At 43.2% G+C, this 20,040-nt stretch overlaps 1 protein-coding gene across 45 annotated transcripts in view; it reads left to right on the forward strand.

Moving 5' to 3' along the window:
• Positions 1-20,040, forward strand: part of NHS (NHS actin remodeling regulator) — a 505,180-nt gene that overhangs the window by 175,131 nt on the left and 310,009 nt on the right. For 19 of the 45 annotated variants that reach the window (XM_055564142.1, XM_055564128.1, XM_055564129.1 and 16 more), the window contains one exon: positions 8,859-8,917. The exons of 20 other annotated variants lie outside the window; for them this stretch is intronic. Coding sequence is in view for 2 of the 25 variants with exons in the window: in XM_055564127.1 (XP_055420102.1) it covers positions 8,954-9,028 (75 nt within the window). In the remaining 23 variants the exon portion in view is untranslated. Of the gene's footprint in view, positions 1-8,858; positions 8,918-8,953; positions 9,029-20,040 lie in introns of those variants that run through there. 6 more of the 45 variants (XM_055564127.1, XM_055564138.1, XM_055564135.1 and 3 more) reach the window with 2 other exon arrangements.

Here is a 20,040-nt window from a genome sequence, read left to right on the forward strand (position 1 = left end):
GCTCCAGGCTCCACTGGTGGCTGGAAGGGCACACTGCTTAAAAGGGCTTCAGCCAGGATCCACATGTGACGTTAGCTTTGGTCTTCCATTTACCCTGCCCAGCTCCTGTGTGTTTGGGCCTGATGTCTCCCTCCATCACCACCCGATCGCTACTGCCATAGCCTTCTGCCTCCAGGTTATGATGGGGAAGCAGAGGCAAAAAAAAAAAAAAAAAAGAAAGAAATAGACCAAAAACATACAGACGGTGTACAGGTAGGACCTTGGATGCTCAGGAGGGCTGGGATTGTGCCTCTGGACAGAAGGGTTCCTGAGTCAAGGAGACCCAGCCGTTTCCGATGTGTGATGATAAGAGGCAGTGGCTGCACATCTGGCTATAACTAATTCATTGTTCTGTTGTAACTTAGTAGGTTGGATAAGGTGAAAGCAGTGGCTGTAGCAGGAATCATTTTCGATACTAAGGCCTTTACCACCTAGACCCAAAGGATTCACCTCCTGGATACACAGGATTCTCTTCTAGTTCAGTGGTTGCCTATTTGTATGCTGTAGTGTCGCTTGAAGGCAGGTGTAAATTAACTGTGAGTGGCCTCAATTCAGATAACTAATCAACTCAGATTAAAATAAATTGCCATTTTTTAATTTATTCCAATCGGCCAAAATGAAACACTGATAATGACCAGGTTTGGGGTGGGAATGAAAATGGGGTGGATATAAGGGTACTTTCAGACATTGCTGATAGATGTGTGGAACTGGTATAAATTTTCTGGTAGGCAGTTGGCCTGTATGAAATGAATATATCAAAAAGCTGTGTGCCAGAGATGTTGTTTCAAAATTTAACCTGAGAAAATAAGTATATAAGTTGAACAAAAGAATGTATAGATGCCTCGGTGTTGCTTAGAATTAAGAGTTACTGGGCAGTAGTAATTAGTAATTAGTAATAAGTGATTAGCAATAAAAAATTGATCGAACAAGCAGCATTACTATATATTGGCCAGCAAACAACATTACTACATATTGTAACAGTGAAACAGACTATTGCCATTAAAATAATACAAATAGATATTTATTAACTCAAAATTATGTTTATGATATATTCCAAAGGTAAAAACACTTACCACTAAATAGTATGCAGATTATTGCATGTCTATTAAGAGGATGTAGGAATATTGGGAGAAAATGTCTGGAAGGATATATACCAAATCAGTACTTTGTACAAAATGTTTTATCATGATCCACAGTGAAAAACACATTTTACATTTGTGACCCTGTAGATGAATGTGGCTGGAACAATAGTTTTATCAACAATACTTACTTTTCTCTAATGCATTCTGATGTATTTTTTTTTCTTTTTTACTATCTTATTCTATCTTTCCCTCTTGTATTCTACTTTATTCAAATTCCATTTTCTTCTCTTCTTTTTTCTGTTTCCTTTTTTAAGATGCTGGTCACGACCTACTAAGATGATTTCATGATTTCCTAATGGACTACAAGCCATAGTTTGAAAAGCACTGCTCTAGAATACATAGAAAAGTAGAGTGGTTATCTCTAGCAGGTGGGATTATACTAGATCATTTTTTTTTTTTTTTGAGAAAGGAGGTCCTTTTTGCTTTTCGATGTTACTAGTGTGATATAAGGGCTAATGAAAGTTTTAAAAGGACATAATGATTCCATTGAAAAACAACTTTTAAGGAATATAAATATTGATTGCATAAAATATGTATGTATCAGGGATTCCCTGATAGCTCAGTTGGTAAAGAATCTGCCTGCAGTGTAGGAGACCCCAGTTTGATTCCTGGGTCGGGAAGATCCACTGGAGAAGGGATATGCTACCCACTCCAGTATACTTGGGCTTCCCTTTCGGCTCAGTTGGTAAAGAATCTGCCCTCAATGCAGGAGACCTGGGTTCGATCCCTGAGTTGGGAAGATCCCCTGGAGAAGGGAAAGGCTACCCACTCCAGTATTCTGGCCTGGAGAATTCCATGGACTGTACAGTCCATTGGGCCACCAAGAGTCGGACAGGACTGAGCGACTTTCACTTTACATCATAATTATTGGGCATGCACAGTGTTCTGGGGAGCTTAAAGAACTTTATGGAAGAACTGATATATCCATTGAGGCACACAGTTTAAATAGTAGAATAATAAGACAATTAAACATGACTGAATCTCTTTAAGGGCTTCCCTTGTGGCTCAGCTGGTAAAGAATCCACCTGCAATGCAGGAGACCTGAGTTCAATCCCTGGGTTGGGAAGACCCCCTGGAGAAGGGAAAGGCTACCCACTCCAGTATTCTGGCCTGGAGAATTCCATGGACCGTCGCAAAGATCTCTTCAAACTCAAAAGGTCACCAGGCATCCATTTGTTGTTGTTCAGTTGCTAAGTCATGTCCGATGCTCTGCACCCCTATGGACTGCAGCACACCAGGCTTCCCTGTCCTCCCAGAGTTGGCTCAAATTCATGTCCATTGAGTGGGTGATACTATCTCACCACCTCTTCCTCTGCCATCCCCTTCTCCTCCTGCCCTCCATCTTTCCCACCATCAGAGTCTTTTCCAATGAGTCAGCTCTTCTCATCAGGTGGCCAAAGTTTTGGAGCTTCACCTTTCAATGAACCAACCCTGATTTCCTTTAGGGTTGACTGGTTTTTATCTCCTTGCTGTCCAAGGGAATCTCAAGTCTTCTCCAGCACCACAATCCAAAAGTATCAATTCTTTGGTGCTCAGCCTTCTTTATGGTACAATTCTCACATCCATACATGACTACTGGAAAAACCATAGCTTTGACTGTATGGACCTTTGTCAGCAAAGTGATGTCTCTGCTGTTTAATATACTGTCTTGTCATAGCTTTCTTTCCAAGGAGCCAGCGTCTTTTAATTTCATGGCTGCAGTCACCATCTGCAGTGACTTTGGATCCCAAGAAAATAATGTCTGTCACTGTTCCCACTTTTTCCCCTTCAGTTTGCCATGAAGTGATGGGACTGAATGCCATGATCTTGGTTTTTTGAATGCTGAGTTTCAAGCCAGCTTCGTCACTCTACTCTTTCACCCTCATCAAGAGGCTCTTTAGTTCCTCTTTACTTTCTGCCATTAGAGTGGTATCATCTGCATATCTAAGGTTGTTATTTCTGTTGGCAATCTTGATTCCAGCTTATGATTCATCCAGCCCAGCATTTCACATGATGTACTCTGCATCTAAGTTAACCAAGCTGGGTGACAGTATACAGTCTTGTTGTATTCCTTTCCCAATTTTGAACCAATCTGTTGTTCCGTGTCTGTTGTCTAACTGTTGCTTCTTGACCTGCGTGCAGGTTTCTCAGGAGACAGGTAAGGTGGTCTGGTACTCCCATCTCTTTAAAGCATGCCTACTTACTGCTTTACCCCAGCGATACTGCATTAGTTCTCTGGGATTTATTTCTATTTCTGTTCCAGATTGCACTTTGTCATGCTCATTCCCCACCTTAAAAGAAATAGATATTAAATTCATCAGACTACTTTCTGGCCACATTATCTTGGCTTACAGCCCTGTCAAACTTAACCTCCTTTAAAGCTAAAGATGATTTTAAATGGAAAGTAGTCATTAAGAACTTAGAGCAAGAAGCAGAGGCTTTAACAGAGGACAGGAACAGTCCCTGCTGTCAGCACACAGCTGGAAATCTGCAGAGCCCACCCCAGAACCCCACCAAGCCAAAGTGGGTGGCATATGAAGTGAGCTTTCTCTGAGAAACAGTGGACAAATGGGGCAGAGATTTCTGCAGACAGTTGTGTTTATGTAGGGCATAAGCAAATCTTTGGGCATGCATGCCAGCTGTCAAGTGGGGGAGGGTGATCCATAGGGTTGGGTTTGGGAAGAGGCTGCCTGGCATTTTCAAGGTTGGGCCTGAGGAGAGATGCTTCCTGTCCTTGGAGGGAATTAATGATAGGAAATCTGAGAAAATAACTGGGGTTGCTTTCCAAGAGGTACTAATTTAGTTACTGTTGTTTCAGACATTCTGCCGAGAGTAATCTGACAATGCTAAAAATGTTATTTGGAGCCATGGCCTTCCGCTAAGGGAGAAGTCTGGATTCATTCTATCTTTGAAACATTGTGAATAACATGTCACAGTTACTCATGTGCTCGTTTACGTATTCATTTATTATCTGATGAATTATCCATTCATGTGGTCATTTGTTCATTCATTTATTCTTTCATCCATCCACCCACCCATCCATTTAAGCATCTGCTTACTTGATATTCTTGGCTAGATGCTTTGTATTGTGGGGCACATGGCAAGCATGGAAGTAGGGAAGGAATTCTAAAAGGAGGAAGAGCAGTCTGTAGTTGAGTTGCTCATAGTCTGGCAGCACAGACAGATAAGTAAACAAGTACTTACTACATAGTGTGGGCAGTGCTACTAGAGGGGCCAACCTGGCTTGATTGTGCAAAACTAAGTCTCCCCTCCAGGCTTGGAATCATGGGATGTTAGCCCAGAAGAAGCCTTAGAGAAACTGAATGGCACAATGCTTTCCAGGCCTGATCCACAGCTTTCTGGGGTACCATTTCAGGGAGTGCAGGTGGGAGAAAGATGGCGGAGTTAGAGGAAAGCTGAACAGATGGGGTTTAGCTTCTTCAAGAACCAGAGCAGGTCCTTTTTCATCTGTTTCATATATTGAGGTTCCTTGTAGAATATCTTCTGAGGAAGGGCCTTGTCTACTAAATGATGTTTACCAAACACTGGACCAGTCTACCATCCTTCCTTGTTTCTCTGCTTTCGACACTGAGGTCCAAAAAGGTCGAGTGGTTTATCCAAGGTTCTCAAATTGGTTAGTTAGCAATCCAGGAATAGCCCTGGTCTTCTGATTCAGGCAGACATTACCTCTGTATCAGTTAGCTTTTGTTTTGTAACAGATAACCCCCAAACTTCGTGGCTCAAAACTACCACCATTTATTTAGCCCATAAGTCTATGAGTTGGCAATTGGGTCATTCTTCCAGTCTTAGCTGAGCTCCCTCTGGTCAGTGACAAGTTGCAGATTAGCTGTCAAGCCACCTTAGAACAGGCCAGTCTAAGATGGCCTTCCATTTGAGGGATGGCTGGCTATTGGCTGGGGTAAGGAGGTCCCTGAGCTTGGAATCGGTCATCATCAGCAGGATTCCAGCAGAGCAGGGAAACGTGCATAACCTCTTGAGGCCTGGGCTTAGGGCTGGTCAAAGGAAATCACAAGACCAACTCAAACTCAGGTGGTGGAGAAAGAGACTCTACTTCTTCACTGGAGAGTAGTAAGGGGTGTGGACACAGGAAGGGAAGAATCATTGCCCTTTTTGCTATCTGCCACAAGAATACCGAGTTATTACTGTATCTTGTCTCCTTAATTTGGGCACTGGAAAAAGTTCCAAAGCCATCTTTATAAGAAGACCATAGCCATTACTCTGTCTATAGACTATGAAGCCTCTTGCCTACTTGAGTTTTTTAATTCTTTGTGTTATAGACAGGTGGTATTTACTGCTTATGGTAAGGGATACTGTACCTTAAGAACATCCCTGCCTTAATCCCAGTCACAGTCTTCGCATCAATAGCCCTTTTCCATGGAAAGGGCCTTTCAGCTCTTGTTTACCCTGATTCTCATCATTTCCATAAACATGTATTGAGTGACTCCTATGTATTAGACATATCACTAGATATTGAGGATACAAATACATCTAAGGAGGGCCCCTAACCTCAGGTAACTCACAGTCTAGAAGGGAAGGAGGAAAGGTAAATGGATTACTATAGTGGAAATATGGGGAAGTGGGCTGCATGTTGAATTTCTTTTTAGTGGTCTTTATTCACTTTGTAATTAGAAGGTGCAGGCACATGGTCCTCTAAGTAGATGCAGAGAAAGCATTCAAGAAAATTCAGCACACTTTCATGGCAAAAACATTGAACACACTAGGAATAGATGAGGACTTCCTCAACCTGATAAAGGCCATCTGTGAAAAAGTGATGGCAGACATCACATTTTGTAGTGCAAAGCTAGGAGTTAGCAGATACAAACTACTGTATATAAAATAGATAAACTAGGTCCTATTGTATAGGGAACTATATTCAACATCCTGTAATAAATGATAGTGGAAAAGAATAAGAAAAATATATATTATATATGTATAACTGAATCAGTGTTTGTTTCAACATTGTAAGGTTTTTTTTTTTTTTTTGTGAGGTATAGAGGATGTTAGGAAACTTGAGAGAAACGTTAACAGTTTGGAGTCTTCACTCAAATGAATAGGGGGAGGAGCTGTGTGAGTTAACACTTGGCCAGCTCCTGCAACCAGCCGCCCCCAACTTTGGGTGGTGGAGCACAGGAAAGGTTTCTTTCAACCAGTAGTGTGACCCTGGTCAGGTCACCATCCTCAGCGATCGTTTCTTCCCCAAATGCTGACTCAGGGACCTAGGTTCTTTCCATCTTTGATCTGTACCCTTGTTGAGAACTTGGGTGCCCTCTCCTTCTAGCTGCCGGGTGGGAAAGAGAGAGTGGAGGATTGAGTTTGTGATCCAGGCCCAGCTGAGGACCTGTAAGTTCTCTTTCACTCACATTCCAGTGGCCAGACCTCGGTCCCATGGCCACACTGCGATGCGGGGGAGGTTGGTGCGTGCAGTCTGCCCATGTGTCCGAGAAGAAAGGAAACAGGTATGCCAACCAGCTAGCCAGCCTCTGCCACATGGGTGGACCAAGGGCAGGGAGAAGGATGGCCCACTGCTGAGACAGGCCCAGCTTCGTTTCTTCCCTCTGTTCTTGGTGGAACGGTCCCAGGTCCACAGTACTGCTACAGGGCACATTCCTGTGATGCCTGTCGCCTGCTTCCCTTAGTAATGCCTGGGGAGGGAAATGAAGAGCCAGGGCAACCTGGAGCATTTGAGCATCTCAGCGATGGAATGATAGAGCCACGTTGTCCTTCAGAGGGGAGCCAGAGATGAATGTGGGAAATAAAATGCTGTTTCTTTGTGCTCAGACATGGGATGAATAAAAATAAGGATCTGTCCCCTTTTAAGATTGTGCTTTAAATAGAAATCTGCCCCAGGCCCTTCTTGATCTTTTCTTCTTGGCTCCCTTGGAGTGTCCTTCACTCCCAGACACAGCTGCTCCTTTGTGGCCGAGGGGCTTGAGCTCTGCTTGGGGACCAGGTGGCCTGAGTGGATCCCTTCCTCCTCCAGGTGCCTCTGTTTTCAGGGCTGCCTGGACAGCTCTAGTATTTTAGTGACATTTCTGTAGCAATTGTCCCTGCCCTTCTAGGCAAGCACTGCCCATCTTTCTGACAGCCTGTTTGGTTGTGTCTGGCTGCTAAGGCCATAGTGGAAACCACCTCATCGTCCTGTCCTTGTTTTCGGTGGCACTTGTCTTGGGGTGGGTGCTTAATGAGCTTTGTTTATGGAGAGTGTAAGATGGAATAAGAGCGCCCCTTCCTTTGTGGCATCAGCCCCCGTGGGCTTTGCTGAAAGTCCTGCTGGGACCTTGAAGACAGGCTGGCAGGTAGAGAGGAAGGGAAGCACCGGGGCCAGGGAGAAGTGATTCTGCTGAGATTAGGCCCCTAGAGAAGATGGCCAACTGTCCAAATCATGATGGCCGAGGATTGGGGTCATTGTGGGTGGGGTCTGGGCTGACATCGGTGCCCAAGGGTCTGGCGCACAGAAGAGATTTCTGGTTGGTCATCGTGCTTGCCTGTCTTCCTCTCTCCTAATCCATTGCCTACACTCCTGCAGAGCGCATCTGACAAGGCACAAATCCAGTCACATAACTCCTCAGTTCACATTCTTCCGTGGTCTCTTACTGCTCTTCCTGGTAGCATCTAAATGAATTGGTTTCGGGACCACATGACTGGTCCCAGCCTCTCACCAGCCTCACCTCTTCATTCATTTCCCTAGACTCATGGCTCTGGGCCAAGGTCTAAGATTGCTCAGAGTCCTCTTACATGCCAAGCTCTAGAGCTCCTCCAGCTTTGTCTGGTCCTGGCCCTCATGCCCCTTTCGCTGAGTTGCCTTGTTGACTAAGCCCTTCACTGAGCCAACTGCCACTGTACTCTGTGTCTCCCTCTCCACACCAGTAATCTTGCTCTGTTGTAATTTCCTGTTTGTTTTTGGGCTCTTTCACAAAGCCAAAAACTTCATAGGCTCAGGGGCCATGTCTCGTTCCCCATCATGCTCCCAGCTGCATTAGTGAGGGTAGACTGATTTCTGCAACAAAGAACTCCAGACATCTAAGTCACCAAATAAAACACAAGTTTTATTTCTTGCCCACATAATACTTCGTTGTGGGTGTTCAGTAGATGGTCTTCCACAGGCTATTCAGAAATCTAGGTCCCTTTCTTGTGGCAGCTCTCTTGTCCCCTAGGACTGTTCTCTCTTTCCAAGTCTGCCTCTGACAGGCAAATGGGAGAAGGCACATGGAGATCATATAGGATGGTTTTTACAGTCATGCCCGGAAGTTGGGTGCTTCTACCCATATTCCTTTGGCCAGAACACAGTCATGTGACTGCATACAATTTCAAGGGATGCTGGGAAATGTCATTCAGTGGTGAGCAGGCTGGGTGAGCAAGTAGCTAGTCTCTGATATCCCAGTGCTTACCTCGCACATGGTAGGAACTGAGTAAATCATTGTTGAATTTGTTGAATGAGTCAACATTATATGCTAGGCTCTATCTTGATTCTTAGGCAATTCAATTTCCTCATCAAGAGGGACAGATCACAGAGAAAGTGCCCAGCGGGTTCCAGGGGCCTGAGCGCCATGGAAGTGTTCCAGACAGTGGTAGAGGGAAGGGCAGTGTTGTCGGAGAATCTGGCATCCAGACAGTGAGGTGCTACCCTTCCCAGTCCTCCAGGGGAAGAGATTTTTATACCAAAATTTATTTTCTCAGGAGGGGACAAAGGAGATAACAGAAAGGAGGAGTGAGGACTGCTTCTTTAACTTTAGAAGGTAATGGTGTCAGCTTTCTCTACACGTTGCTCCTAGGTGTGTGGGGGAAGCGCGTGGCATGCCCATGCATGTGCCCAGCTGCCTCTTACTCTCCTGCCCGGGAGGGAGCAGGTATGTAACACATGTGACGTGTCCATTCTCCCTTGTGTGGTCAGAGCATCCCAGAGGCCATGCTCCCTTCTGATTGAAGTGTCCACCTGGGCTTCCCCTACACCCCAGCCCCCTTTGGGTGCAACACCTCATTCTCCACACGGATAGGAAGGTGCAAGAGAACCACCTGGTGAGAGCTACTGGTGACCAGCAATTTAGCTTGCAAATTAGCCTCCAAGACTCACCTTCTGGATAGGCTGGGATATAATAACTCCTTGACTGTGGGTGGCTCCAGAATCTTCTGAAGCACTTTCCCACACCTTATCTCATTTCACCCTCATCACAGCACGGTGAGGTCAGAAGAGCCAAGGGTGATTATGTCTGCTTTACAGATGAGTGAACTGAGGCTCGCACCACTCCGCTGACTTTCCCAAGCCCACGTGGCTGCTCTTCCACGCTGGCTATTTCCACCGCGAGCCCCATTGCTCAAATCGGCAGACTGCATTCCAGAAGATTCCCCCTTAGCTTGCAATTCATGAGGCTGCAAATGTGTCTGATGGCCACCCTTCCCTGTCAGCACTGCCCGTGTACTTTCCCGTCGATAAGCAGCAGGTCTGCCGGGAGCTGCCACAAGGTCCTCTCCTGTGTTCAGATCCTGTGCCTTGTGGATCGTGGCCTCCCCCAAGTGTTGGTGGAGAAGACAAGAGACAGTGAAAACCATTTTCAAGTTGCACCCCAGTTACTTATAGCAGGGTCTAGGAGGGTTGTGTCATGGGGCTCTTTCTGATTAAAACAAAATAAAACCCCAGAATGCCCAGGGCCAGGATGTTTGCATAACTGTCCGTGTGCACGCTTGCTGGCAAGCACGAGTGTCATATTCCCAGGACCCGTGAACACTCTCTTCCGACCTCACTCAGATGGAAAGCCGACATTAACCTTGCTATCCTGTCTAATTAAAGGCAAAGCCTGTAGTTTGCCCAGGTCTATCATAATCTGGTTTCTGGGCGTTGCCAGCACAGAGGAGGAGGGAAATGCTGCAGGTTGTCTGTAATGTAGGAGGATGCTGGAAGGGGCAGAGGGGTCAGGATGGGGTCCTTAACCACAGAACCCAGAGTAGAGTTTCCAGCATCCAGACCTTCACAGTGCAAAGAAGGTGTCTGGCTGGAGGAAAGGATGGCTGATGTCAGTTCCTAAACCTCCTCCCTCCATCCCACTGGCTCTGGTATGCTGGGAAACCTGTGTCTTCTGCCGTGGTCTCCCCTGCCTTGTTTTCCCCGGAGCAGAGCATGACCTCCATCTAATAGACTCTCAGCAAATCTCTTCCCATATTGAAGCATTAATGTAGTAAATCCAGAGTTGGGGGAGATTGTGGTGTTTAGTCTTCTGCCATCAGAGACTTATTTATTACCACTTTTTTTCTGTTTTCCTTTATCTTGCTCTCTGCTGCTGCTGCTGCTAAGTTGCTTCAGTTGTGTCCGACTCTGTGCAACCCCATAGATGGCAGCCCACCAGGCTCCGCCTTCCCTGGGATTCTCCAGGCAAGAATACTGGAGTGGGTTGCCATTTCCTTCTCCAATGCATGAAAGTAAAAAGTGAAAGTGAAGTCGCTCAGTTGTGTTCGACTCTTAGCAACCCCATGGACTGCAGCCCACCAGGCTCCTCCATCCATGGGATTTTCCAGGCAAGAGTACTGGAGTGGGGTTCCATTGCCTTCTCTGATTTTGCTCTCTACTCATCCCTATAAACCATATTTTGAAGCCTTCCTCCAATTTCTCACTTTTCCTGATAGTAATAAAAAACCCAATTGGGATGACATCTGTGCTTCATCTCCTAGGGAAGATAACCCAGTTTTTCTCTAACAGAGAAGTTATGGGTCTCCTGTGATCTGGCCTAAGGTCCCTTGTGAGAGACTGGCATGAAGTGATGCCTGATCTGAGAGATTTGAGGAAAGGCTCTGGACAGCAGGCTCTCTCTAAGGAATACTGATGTTGCTTTTTGGAGGCATTATTTTGCCAGGATTCAGGTAAGAATTCAAACCTGCTTCTCTTACCCTTCACGAGAGTCTAATGGTATGCTTACTTCAGATACTGTGCTGTGTGCTACACAATGACCACTTGCTTTGAATTGTATATGAAGACATGTTATCATAGAACCTTTTCTGTGAGCCAAGCATTTGCCTAGTGGAGCTTAGGATGAGGCTGTTACTAGTTCATCTTTTGGGATCCCTTGCTATTTATTAATACAAGGCCTTCCCTGGTGGTTCAGTGGTAAAGAACCCGCTTGCCAGTGCAGGAGATGAGGGTTTGATCCCTGGGTCAGGAAGATCCCCTGTAGAAGGAAATGGCAATCCACTCCAGCTATTCTTGCCTAGGAAATCCCATGGACAGAGGAGCCTGGCAGGCTACAGTCAATGGGGTCAGGGAAGGATCGGACACGACTTAGTGACTAAACAACAACAAGCTATTTACAAGGCACCATAGTGGTCAGACTTCTTTCATGATCTTCCAGGGCAAGTCAGTCAGTCTGAGACCAACTCAGGGAGAAGATGGCAAGGTTCTGAAGATAATAGTACCACCATGTGGTGAGAAGGCCATAGAGTGTTTGTCATGATTGAGCAGCATATATACTTCTATGAAAGCGATGAGTTAATAATTATGTATTACCTAGTCCAAATCCCAACACGATATTTAATATAGCTTGTGGTAGGTGCTCAGCAAGTATTGGTGGGACTGAAGTAATGTGTTTACTCAGTATATTTTCCATTAGATTGTGAGTTCTTTGGCATCAGAGCCAATGTGTTCATGTCATTGGCCTTTATGTCCCCAGCTCCATGCCCAGTGCCTAACACCTATCTGTCTGCCATGGATTGTTCAAATCTGTCCTTCCTTAGAATGAGGTCTTTTTATCCTAGCGTCTTAGTCCTGAGAGAAATTCCTTTCATGTGATCACCAACTTATCTCATTGTATCCCCATGTGACTAGTCCCAATGTGTATCAGCATGCCAGAATGAAACACTACTGACTGGGTGGCCTAAACAACAGAAATTTATTTCTCACAGTAATGAGGCTGGAAGTCCAAGGTCAGGGTTCTGGTCAATTCAGTATCTGGTGAGAGTTCTCTTCCTGGCTTGAAAATGGCCCCTTTCTCACTGTGTCTTCACATGGTAGAGAGAGAGAGAGAGAGAGAGAGAGAGAGAGAGTTCTCTGGTATTGCTTCTCCTAAGGACCCTAATTCTGTTGGATCAGGACCCCATTCTTATGACCTTTTTTAACTTGAATTAGTTCCTTAGAGGATCCATCTCCAAATACAGCCCCTGAGGGATTAGAACTTTACAGTATGAATTTTGGGGGGAACATAAAGATTCATTCCATAGCACAGTGTACTTGTTGCCTACCATAACATTTGGAGTTTCCTGGTCAAGAAAAGGGTGATGACCAGTCAGAATGGCTGCTATCCAAAAGTCTACAAGTAATAAATGCTGGAGAGGGTGTGGAGAAAAGGGAACTCTCTTACACTGTTGGTGGGAATGCAAACTAGTACAGCCACTATGGAGAACAGTGTGGAGATTCCTTAAAAAACTGGAAATAGACCTGCCTTATGATCCAGCAATCCCACTGCTGGGCATACACACAGAAGGGAAAGAGACACGTGTACCCCAATGTTCATCGCAGCACTGTTTATAATAGCCAGGACATGGAAGCAACCTAGATGTCCATCAGCAGATGAATGGATAAGAAAGCCGTGGTACATATACACAATGGAGTATTACTCAGCCATTAAAAAGAATACATTTGAATCAGTTCTAATGAGGGGGATGAAACTGGAGCCTATTATACAGAGTGAAGTAAGCCAGAAAGAAAAACACCAATACAGTATACTAACGCATATATATGGAATTTAGAAAGATGGTAACAATAACCCTGTGTAAGAGACAGCAAAAGAGACACTGATGTATAGAACAGTCTTATGGACTCTGAGAGAGAGGGAGAGGGTGGGAAGATTTGGGAGAATGGCATTGAAACATGTAAAATGTCATGTATGAAACGAGTTGCCAGTCCAGGTTCTATGCACGATACTGGATGCTTGGGGCTGGTGCACTGGGACGACCCAGGGGGATGGTGTGGGGAGGGAGGAGGGAGGAGGGTTCAGGATGGGGAACACATGTATACCTGTGGCGGATTCATTTTGATATTTGGCAAAACTAATACAATTATGTAAAGTTTAAAAAATAAAATAAAATTTAAAAAAAAAAAGGGTGATGAAAAATAAACACAGTACTACACTATTGATGTAAATAAGCATAATACCATGCATGAAGAGTCTAAAAGGAATCAGGTAGGAGCAGTTAATGAAAGTCTATGGTTGATTGAACCTAATTTTACCATGCCCTTGTCCTTTCATTATGATTTTTTTGAATCCTTGGGAATTTTCCTTAGCATGTCTGTTGTAGAAAGATATTCATGTTTTGGAGACAGGGCAGCAGTAGTCAAAGGAAATGCAATAGGAAAGTCAGGATAAGCTGGATTATGCTGTGATGATAAACATCCCCCAAGTCCCAGGAGCTCACTGTAACAAATGTCTAATTCTCCTTTCCCGCTCCATGTCTAAGGAGTGTCAACAGGGGTGCTCTGCTAGTTTTAATTGTTCTGGGATCCAGTCTGGTGGAGGTTCCATTTTGAGACCTGTGTTGTGAAGGGGGGTGTAGTAAATTTGCCTACTGGCTTTTAAAGGTTTCCCTTCATGCTTATCCTTGATTGGCTAAAGTAAGTCACATGGCCACACCCAATCCCAAAGAGGTTGATAAAACAAAGGAGGAAAAGCTAAAGTATTTGGCAAACAGTACTGCTTATTATTATGATGGGGTGATAATGAGGCTTAGGTAAATGTGGACAGAACTTGAGCAGAATTGGTGGCACAAATGAGAAGTTTTAAAATTCTTTAAAAAAAAATCTGTTTGCAAAAGAGCTCCTGTGTCTGGAATTTCTCGCCTAGCTGAGTGTTTCTGTGCCTGGAATGAGATCCAGCGAATGAAACCATTTTTCATTGAGATCATGAGAGTTGCCTTTCAAGTGTCCATAGAGTATAAATAACAATAGCCTCAAAGAAACAATTAAAAGCTCTCCAGGTGGCTTATCTCAGATCCACTGAGAAATGAAAACCCCCAAACATGCCAAAACATTAAAAAAAAAAAAAGTGGCTATGTCTGAGGGTGGTCTCCTTGTAATGATAAAGCTTTTTCTCCATCCTTCCTGAAAGTGATACCAGCGTGATGTTAGCAGAGTATCGCTGTCTGGAAGGGGATGGCTGAATCTGGTGGGATTACATTTGAGCTGCATAAACACAGGTTGAATTAAGCATGGCGAGTTGATGATGGGGAGCATAGAAAGAGTCAAGACCTTCCGTGGAGATAATAACTAGTTCATTATCTACCCAGATAAAGGTCGCACAGACTTTCAGCAACAGCATCGAAGGGAGACTAGACTGACCTTTCTGACAGCAACTCTCTGCTCCAATTTTTTTGTTTAAAAAAAAAAAAACAGACCTTAGAAAACCAGTGAGTAAGGAGATTAATGTTCCTTCTGACACCCTTCATTCCACTTCCCTAGCCTCCTCAATACATAGGTCTTCACTCCCATTGATTTTCGAGTGGCTGTCTTTGTTGAATTTACTTTGTGATATAATGGAAAATTCCTGGAAAAACCTCAAATAAACCCGTGAATAAATGTTGCTAGCTTACATTTTCCCCATTTTTACACTCTTTCACATGTCTTCCTCACTCCTACATTTAGTCTTTACATCAAAAGGCAAAACTGCTGTCATTTAGTCAAAGGAAACTTTGGCTTCTTGGCCTGGATCTTCCAATTGTCCTTCAGAGAGCCTGTTATGGTTCGTTTGGAAGGAGCCAGCCTGCCATATTGTCTTTGTGTGAAACTTAGCAAGCACTGTGGTGTGGGTGGGGTACTTCCACTGAGGAAGAGAAATGATAGTTCCAAGTGGCTTTCGAGACATTAAGGATATTTTGGAATCCTAAATTAAGCAATAGCAGCTTAAACTTTTCCTGGGAGATGGTGCTTTTGGCTAAGTGTCATAAAAGTGTTACGCCAAAGCCAAAAATTCCGATGAGATTTCAAGTGAATGATTTTCCCTTATTCATTTTGCATAATCGTTTTAATATGCACTCATTTTAATATGTTCTGTAATGGATTGGCAAACCCTGGGCAATATATTTTCTCTCCACTACCTTAGAAACCTTGTCAGTAAAATGAAGACTGGTAATACAGATTTCTTACATGGCTATCATTTTTCTTTGTAAGAGGAGTTGCTTCAGTAAGAGGAATGGGCTATGTTGAATGCCAGATCATAATGAGGCCTCCTGGCTCCAATAAATTACATTTGCTCTAGGTTGACTAGCTATGGAATGAGGTCATGTACCCTAGATCCACATCATGAATGTGACAGGCTGCATCTACATACAGAATAACCCAATCATTGCTACTCGACCACACTCCATCACTGTCTCTATCATCTGCGGGGCATGGGCTTGACAGAGGATGACAGTAATGATGTGTATTATGCTCAGCCCTTAGCCTCAAATGGTGAGAGCCTTACCTTTAGATTTTTTAAAAAAGAGAATTTTGTATCACCTATGGATAATTAATAGGTTCTGTGTGAGAAATGAAATCAGATTTATTATATTTAGAGATGGAAATATGAAATATTCCTTGAAATAGACTCATAGTTTAGAGTAACTCGTGACCAGATTCTGTAACAGTTTTGCACCCCCCTCCACAGTTGCTTGCTCCATGTTCATATTTGCTACAAATGCTCTTTTAAACACAGTGCATGAGAAAAAAGAACACGAGAGATAAGAACAAGTACTTTTTTTTTTTTTTAAGAAATAGGATAATCTCACCTTGTAAAGGGTGAGTGGTTGTTATATTCAGGAAAGATGTATGTGAGAAATGTATTTCATGATGGTATTAGAATTACATGTAGTGTCATACTTTTTGCTACCAGGGGATTTCAGTTGGCTGTTCAGCAGCCTCTGATTGTTACATATCTTCCTGAATTTTGCAATGAGATAGAATGAAGTGATAGTTAATGATAGTAAACATAGTTACAGAGTTGTGTGCGTCAGTCCATATGATATAATGGCAAAATCCTGTGCCTGTATGAAGCTCTTAAAACGCGTTTGAGTAACATTTATGTAGCTCCATTTCAATGATATCTATACACTTAAGTAATGTATTTATAGTACATATTATATAGTAAAGTGATAGGTATCTGTTATAGCATCATTATCAAGAGCATAACTAAAAAACATTTCCAAAGGAATTAAGGTTCAAAATGAAGGTAGTAATTTTACTAAGTTTCAGAAGTTTGTCTTATCTGATTTCTTAGTGTGTCATAATACTTAACAGTTTCCAATAATTTGGGGGGAAATGTCTAGAGATTTTTGAATGAAACCTGAACAATGAATGAGTAAATGAGTACAGTCTGACTTATGTGTGAGTGAGAAGGTATACATTTTTCTTCATCAGAGACTGACACTTTCTCCGTAAAGATTCACATAGCAAATTGTTTAAGTTTTCAGGCTCTACAACGTCTGTTGCAACTTCTCAGCTTTGTCACTGTAACTCAAAAGCAGCTGTAGGCAGTATGTGAGTGAACACAACTGTGTCCCAATAAAACTTTATTTATAAAAACAGATGATGGGTTGGTTTGGCTCATGGGCTGAAGTTTGTCAGTCCTCAATCTTTAACTAGGAAGCGTTTTAACTATAGCTTAATTGAAAAGCAATTTATAGATGGCACCTAGTTGAATATGAGAATACCTATATTTAACGCATGCATGTGCACCCAAATATGTGTGTTTGTGTTCAAATGCAAACACACAAGAATGAGACAGTATTTAGAGGAATTTTTCAGATCAGTCTAGAAGAATTCCTGTATATGTAATTTTCTCTTACAGTAAATAAACATGCCCCATTTTCTAAATAAATATTCTGATTCTGTCTGGGATTGTGGCTACCTTATGCATCTAAAGTTTATGCAGTGTTGTCATTGTTGTCTTTCCTCCTCTCAAGTTCATTGCATCATGATCATAGGGGCTGCTTAATTAATGCCCTTTGGTGGTGGCAGTGCTATTCACATGGACTCTTTTTTACTGTGGGCTATGCAAGTTGCTTTTGTTATGAGTCATTCTCTATTGATGTCATGATACAGTTTTCACTGAGGCATTAATTGAAATGAAACCACAGGTTTGGGCAGATTGATCAATCTTTCCAGACTCTATGCAAAATACTCTTTTTCCTTCCCAGAAAAAAAATGTAGTCATTTGCCCAGAAATGGGAGAGGACAATGCTTTTCTAAATGATAAGTCTGTTTGTTTTGAGAAGTGGATTTATTGGGATGATAAATCTGGCTTGTACTATCTGCTCACCTGTTTGTCCTCAGGGGAACTATCACTCTTTTTTAATCCTTCTACACTGGAAAGGTTGAAATGATAGACAGTCTCAAAAGTTGGACCAAAAAAGCTGATAAGCATTGAAAAAATTGCTTTTTCTACTTTGAATACGTGTTGGATCAGCGTCCTGGAGCATCTCCTTACAAGAGACACACCGTCAGACAAGAGCTGTAACTTTTTGTAACTAGGTTCTGCCTTGTATTTGAGAAACTCTGTCTCTAAAGAGATTCAGGCAGTGAGTCTTACTTTCTAACTGTTGGACTAAACATATTTCTTTTTTTTTTTTTTGTCCAAAGAAATGACTGATCTTTCCTAAATAGGAAGAATTTAAGTTGAAAGGATGAATTTCACTTTTATTCCCATGAAATGACAAGGGAAGATAAGTTTAGAAGTTCAAATAAAAAGATGCAGATATCATTTATGTTTTATTTCTAGGAAATGACTTTTTATTTTCCTGAAGCATTTTCTTGAGATCACCTCCCTACAGGAAGGGGTATTCTGCCCTCATTCCCACCTTCAGCCATAACAGATGCCAACTGAGTTTTCTAACGTAACACAAAGCAGACCCAAATTGTCAAAATAAAAAAATAAACAAAGAGAAGAGTTAAAAAATAAAAAGAGAAGAGTTAATGTAGCCTTTTTTGAGGCACCCATTAAAAAAACCCTCAAAAGGCATCTGGAAACAGAAAAACCCCTTCATCATGGGAGGGAGCTCATTTGAAGGAAATCTAAACGAAATCCAGTCAGACACTTCTTAACGTGGGCAAGCCTGAGGAAACATTCTCATAATTTTTTTTTTTTTACTGATCTCATTTCCTTTTGACACACCCCACACCTCCACCGCAGGCCTGGAAAACCACACTGAATGACATTAGCCCATCCTTTTAAAATATTACCACCGCTTGGTGCCTGGGCTACTACTTCTGGGCATTTTCTCTCCCAGGTTTTATTAGGAGGGACTGGCCCAGACAGTGTCCAGATGAGAGTGTGTTTTCCCTCACGGCCTGCTATGCCAAAGCACCTACGTTCATTTCACCTCAGTCCACTTCCTCGTAAAATGAGCTAACCTTTAGCACAAGGCGGCAGCAAGCAGAAACGTGAAAGTCACCTGCAGCGAGGAAGGACAGGAATGAATCCATGTGGCTCAGGGTGCAGTGGTGCCTCCATAACTCCCCTGGGAGCGTGCGTTTGCGGATGTTCGTGTGACAGTTCAGTCATTCTCATCATTGGCAGTGCTGTGCTTTCCTGTGCTATCGGTTCTGAAAATGTGGGTGCTGTCAGGGCTTTTATTTCATAACATTTTCTCTTGGTGGTGAAATGATCGGGCAATACATGGGAAAGAGTGCCTGTTCGTAGCAGTGCCTGTTGGCTCCAAGTGGTTCCTTGCTCTGTGCTCAGCAGCAGCAGTAGCAAGGAAATGGTACCCTAGCAGCTTTTGAGAACGGGATCCACTGGGACCTGGGAGGTGGGCAACTGGGTGGCTGGGGCCTCAGCAGTTTTAGCAGAAGGGAAAAAGGGAGATAAGGACTTTCTAGCCTATGATGTTTTCACGCATGCACTCTGTGAAGCAGGTGAGAATAATGAATTCCACTTTGAGATGCACAACACAGAAAGAGACGCACACACACACATTGAGGCCGAAGAAAAGAGATGAGAGACTCAGGGTGGAGCAACAGGGCCCTCAGTCATATGTGTCTAGAGTCACCTTTAGTCTTGGTCCTTCCCGGAATGGGGTGGCAGAAAGGCAGAAGAAAATGGAGATTATCTCTCAGCAATAAAAAGAATGCAGTATTACCATTTGCAGCAACATGGATGGATTTAGAGATTATTACGCTTAGTGAAATAGGCCAGACAGAGAAAGACAAATATCATATAATATCACTTACATGTGGAATCTAAAATGATACAAATGAACTTATTTACAAAACAGAAATAGACTCACAGACATAGAACCCAGACTGCAGTTACCAAAGGGAATGAGGGTAAGAGGGATAAATTAGGAGTTTGGGATTAGCATCTACACAGTACTATATATAAAAGAGATAAAAAGCAAGGATCTACTGTAAAGCACAGGGAATGATATTCAATGTCTTATAATAATCTATAAAAGAATCTGAAAAGATATATTTGTATGTACATGTATAACTAAATCACTTTGCTGCATACCTGAACATAATACAACATTGTAAATTAACTATACTTCGATTAAAAATGATTATTGAAAAAAGAAAAGAAATTGGCCCAGCAGCAATTCTCTGTTGCTCATGGCAACACTGCAGGGCGGTGGGGGGGCTGGCATCTTGGGAGCAGGCCTGCCCTGTTCTGGGGTTAAGGGACATCACACAGGGGTGGAGACCTCGCTGGGGAGGACTAAGCAGTGTGGTAATCTACAAGACTGCCCTGGGAACAAGCAAACCTTCCCTACTAGACACTGCAGCTCTACCTGGCTCCTTCTAGCACCTTCTGAATATGATCTCTAGGGCAGGCCATAGTGCCCATATGGCCCCTGTAGGAGTCCCCCCTTTCAGTGTATCAATTCATCAAAGTAAAAACTGGCCAAGAATAAG

Source organism: Bubalus kerabau, chromosome X (assembly GCF_029407905.1).
Source record: "Bubalus kerabau isolate K-KA32 ecotype Philippines breed swamp buffalo chromosome X, PCC_UOA_SB_1v2, whole genome shotgun sequence".
Classification (NCBI taxonomy): domain Eukaryota; kingdom Metazoa; phylum Chordata; class Mammalia; order Artiodactyla; family Bovidae; genus Bubalus; species Bubalus kerabau.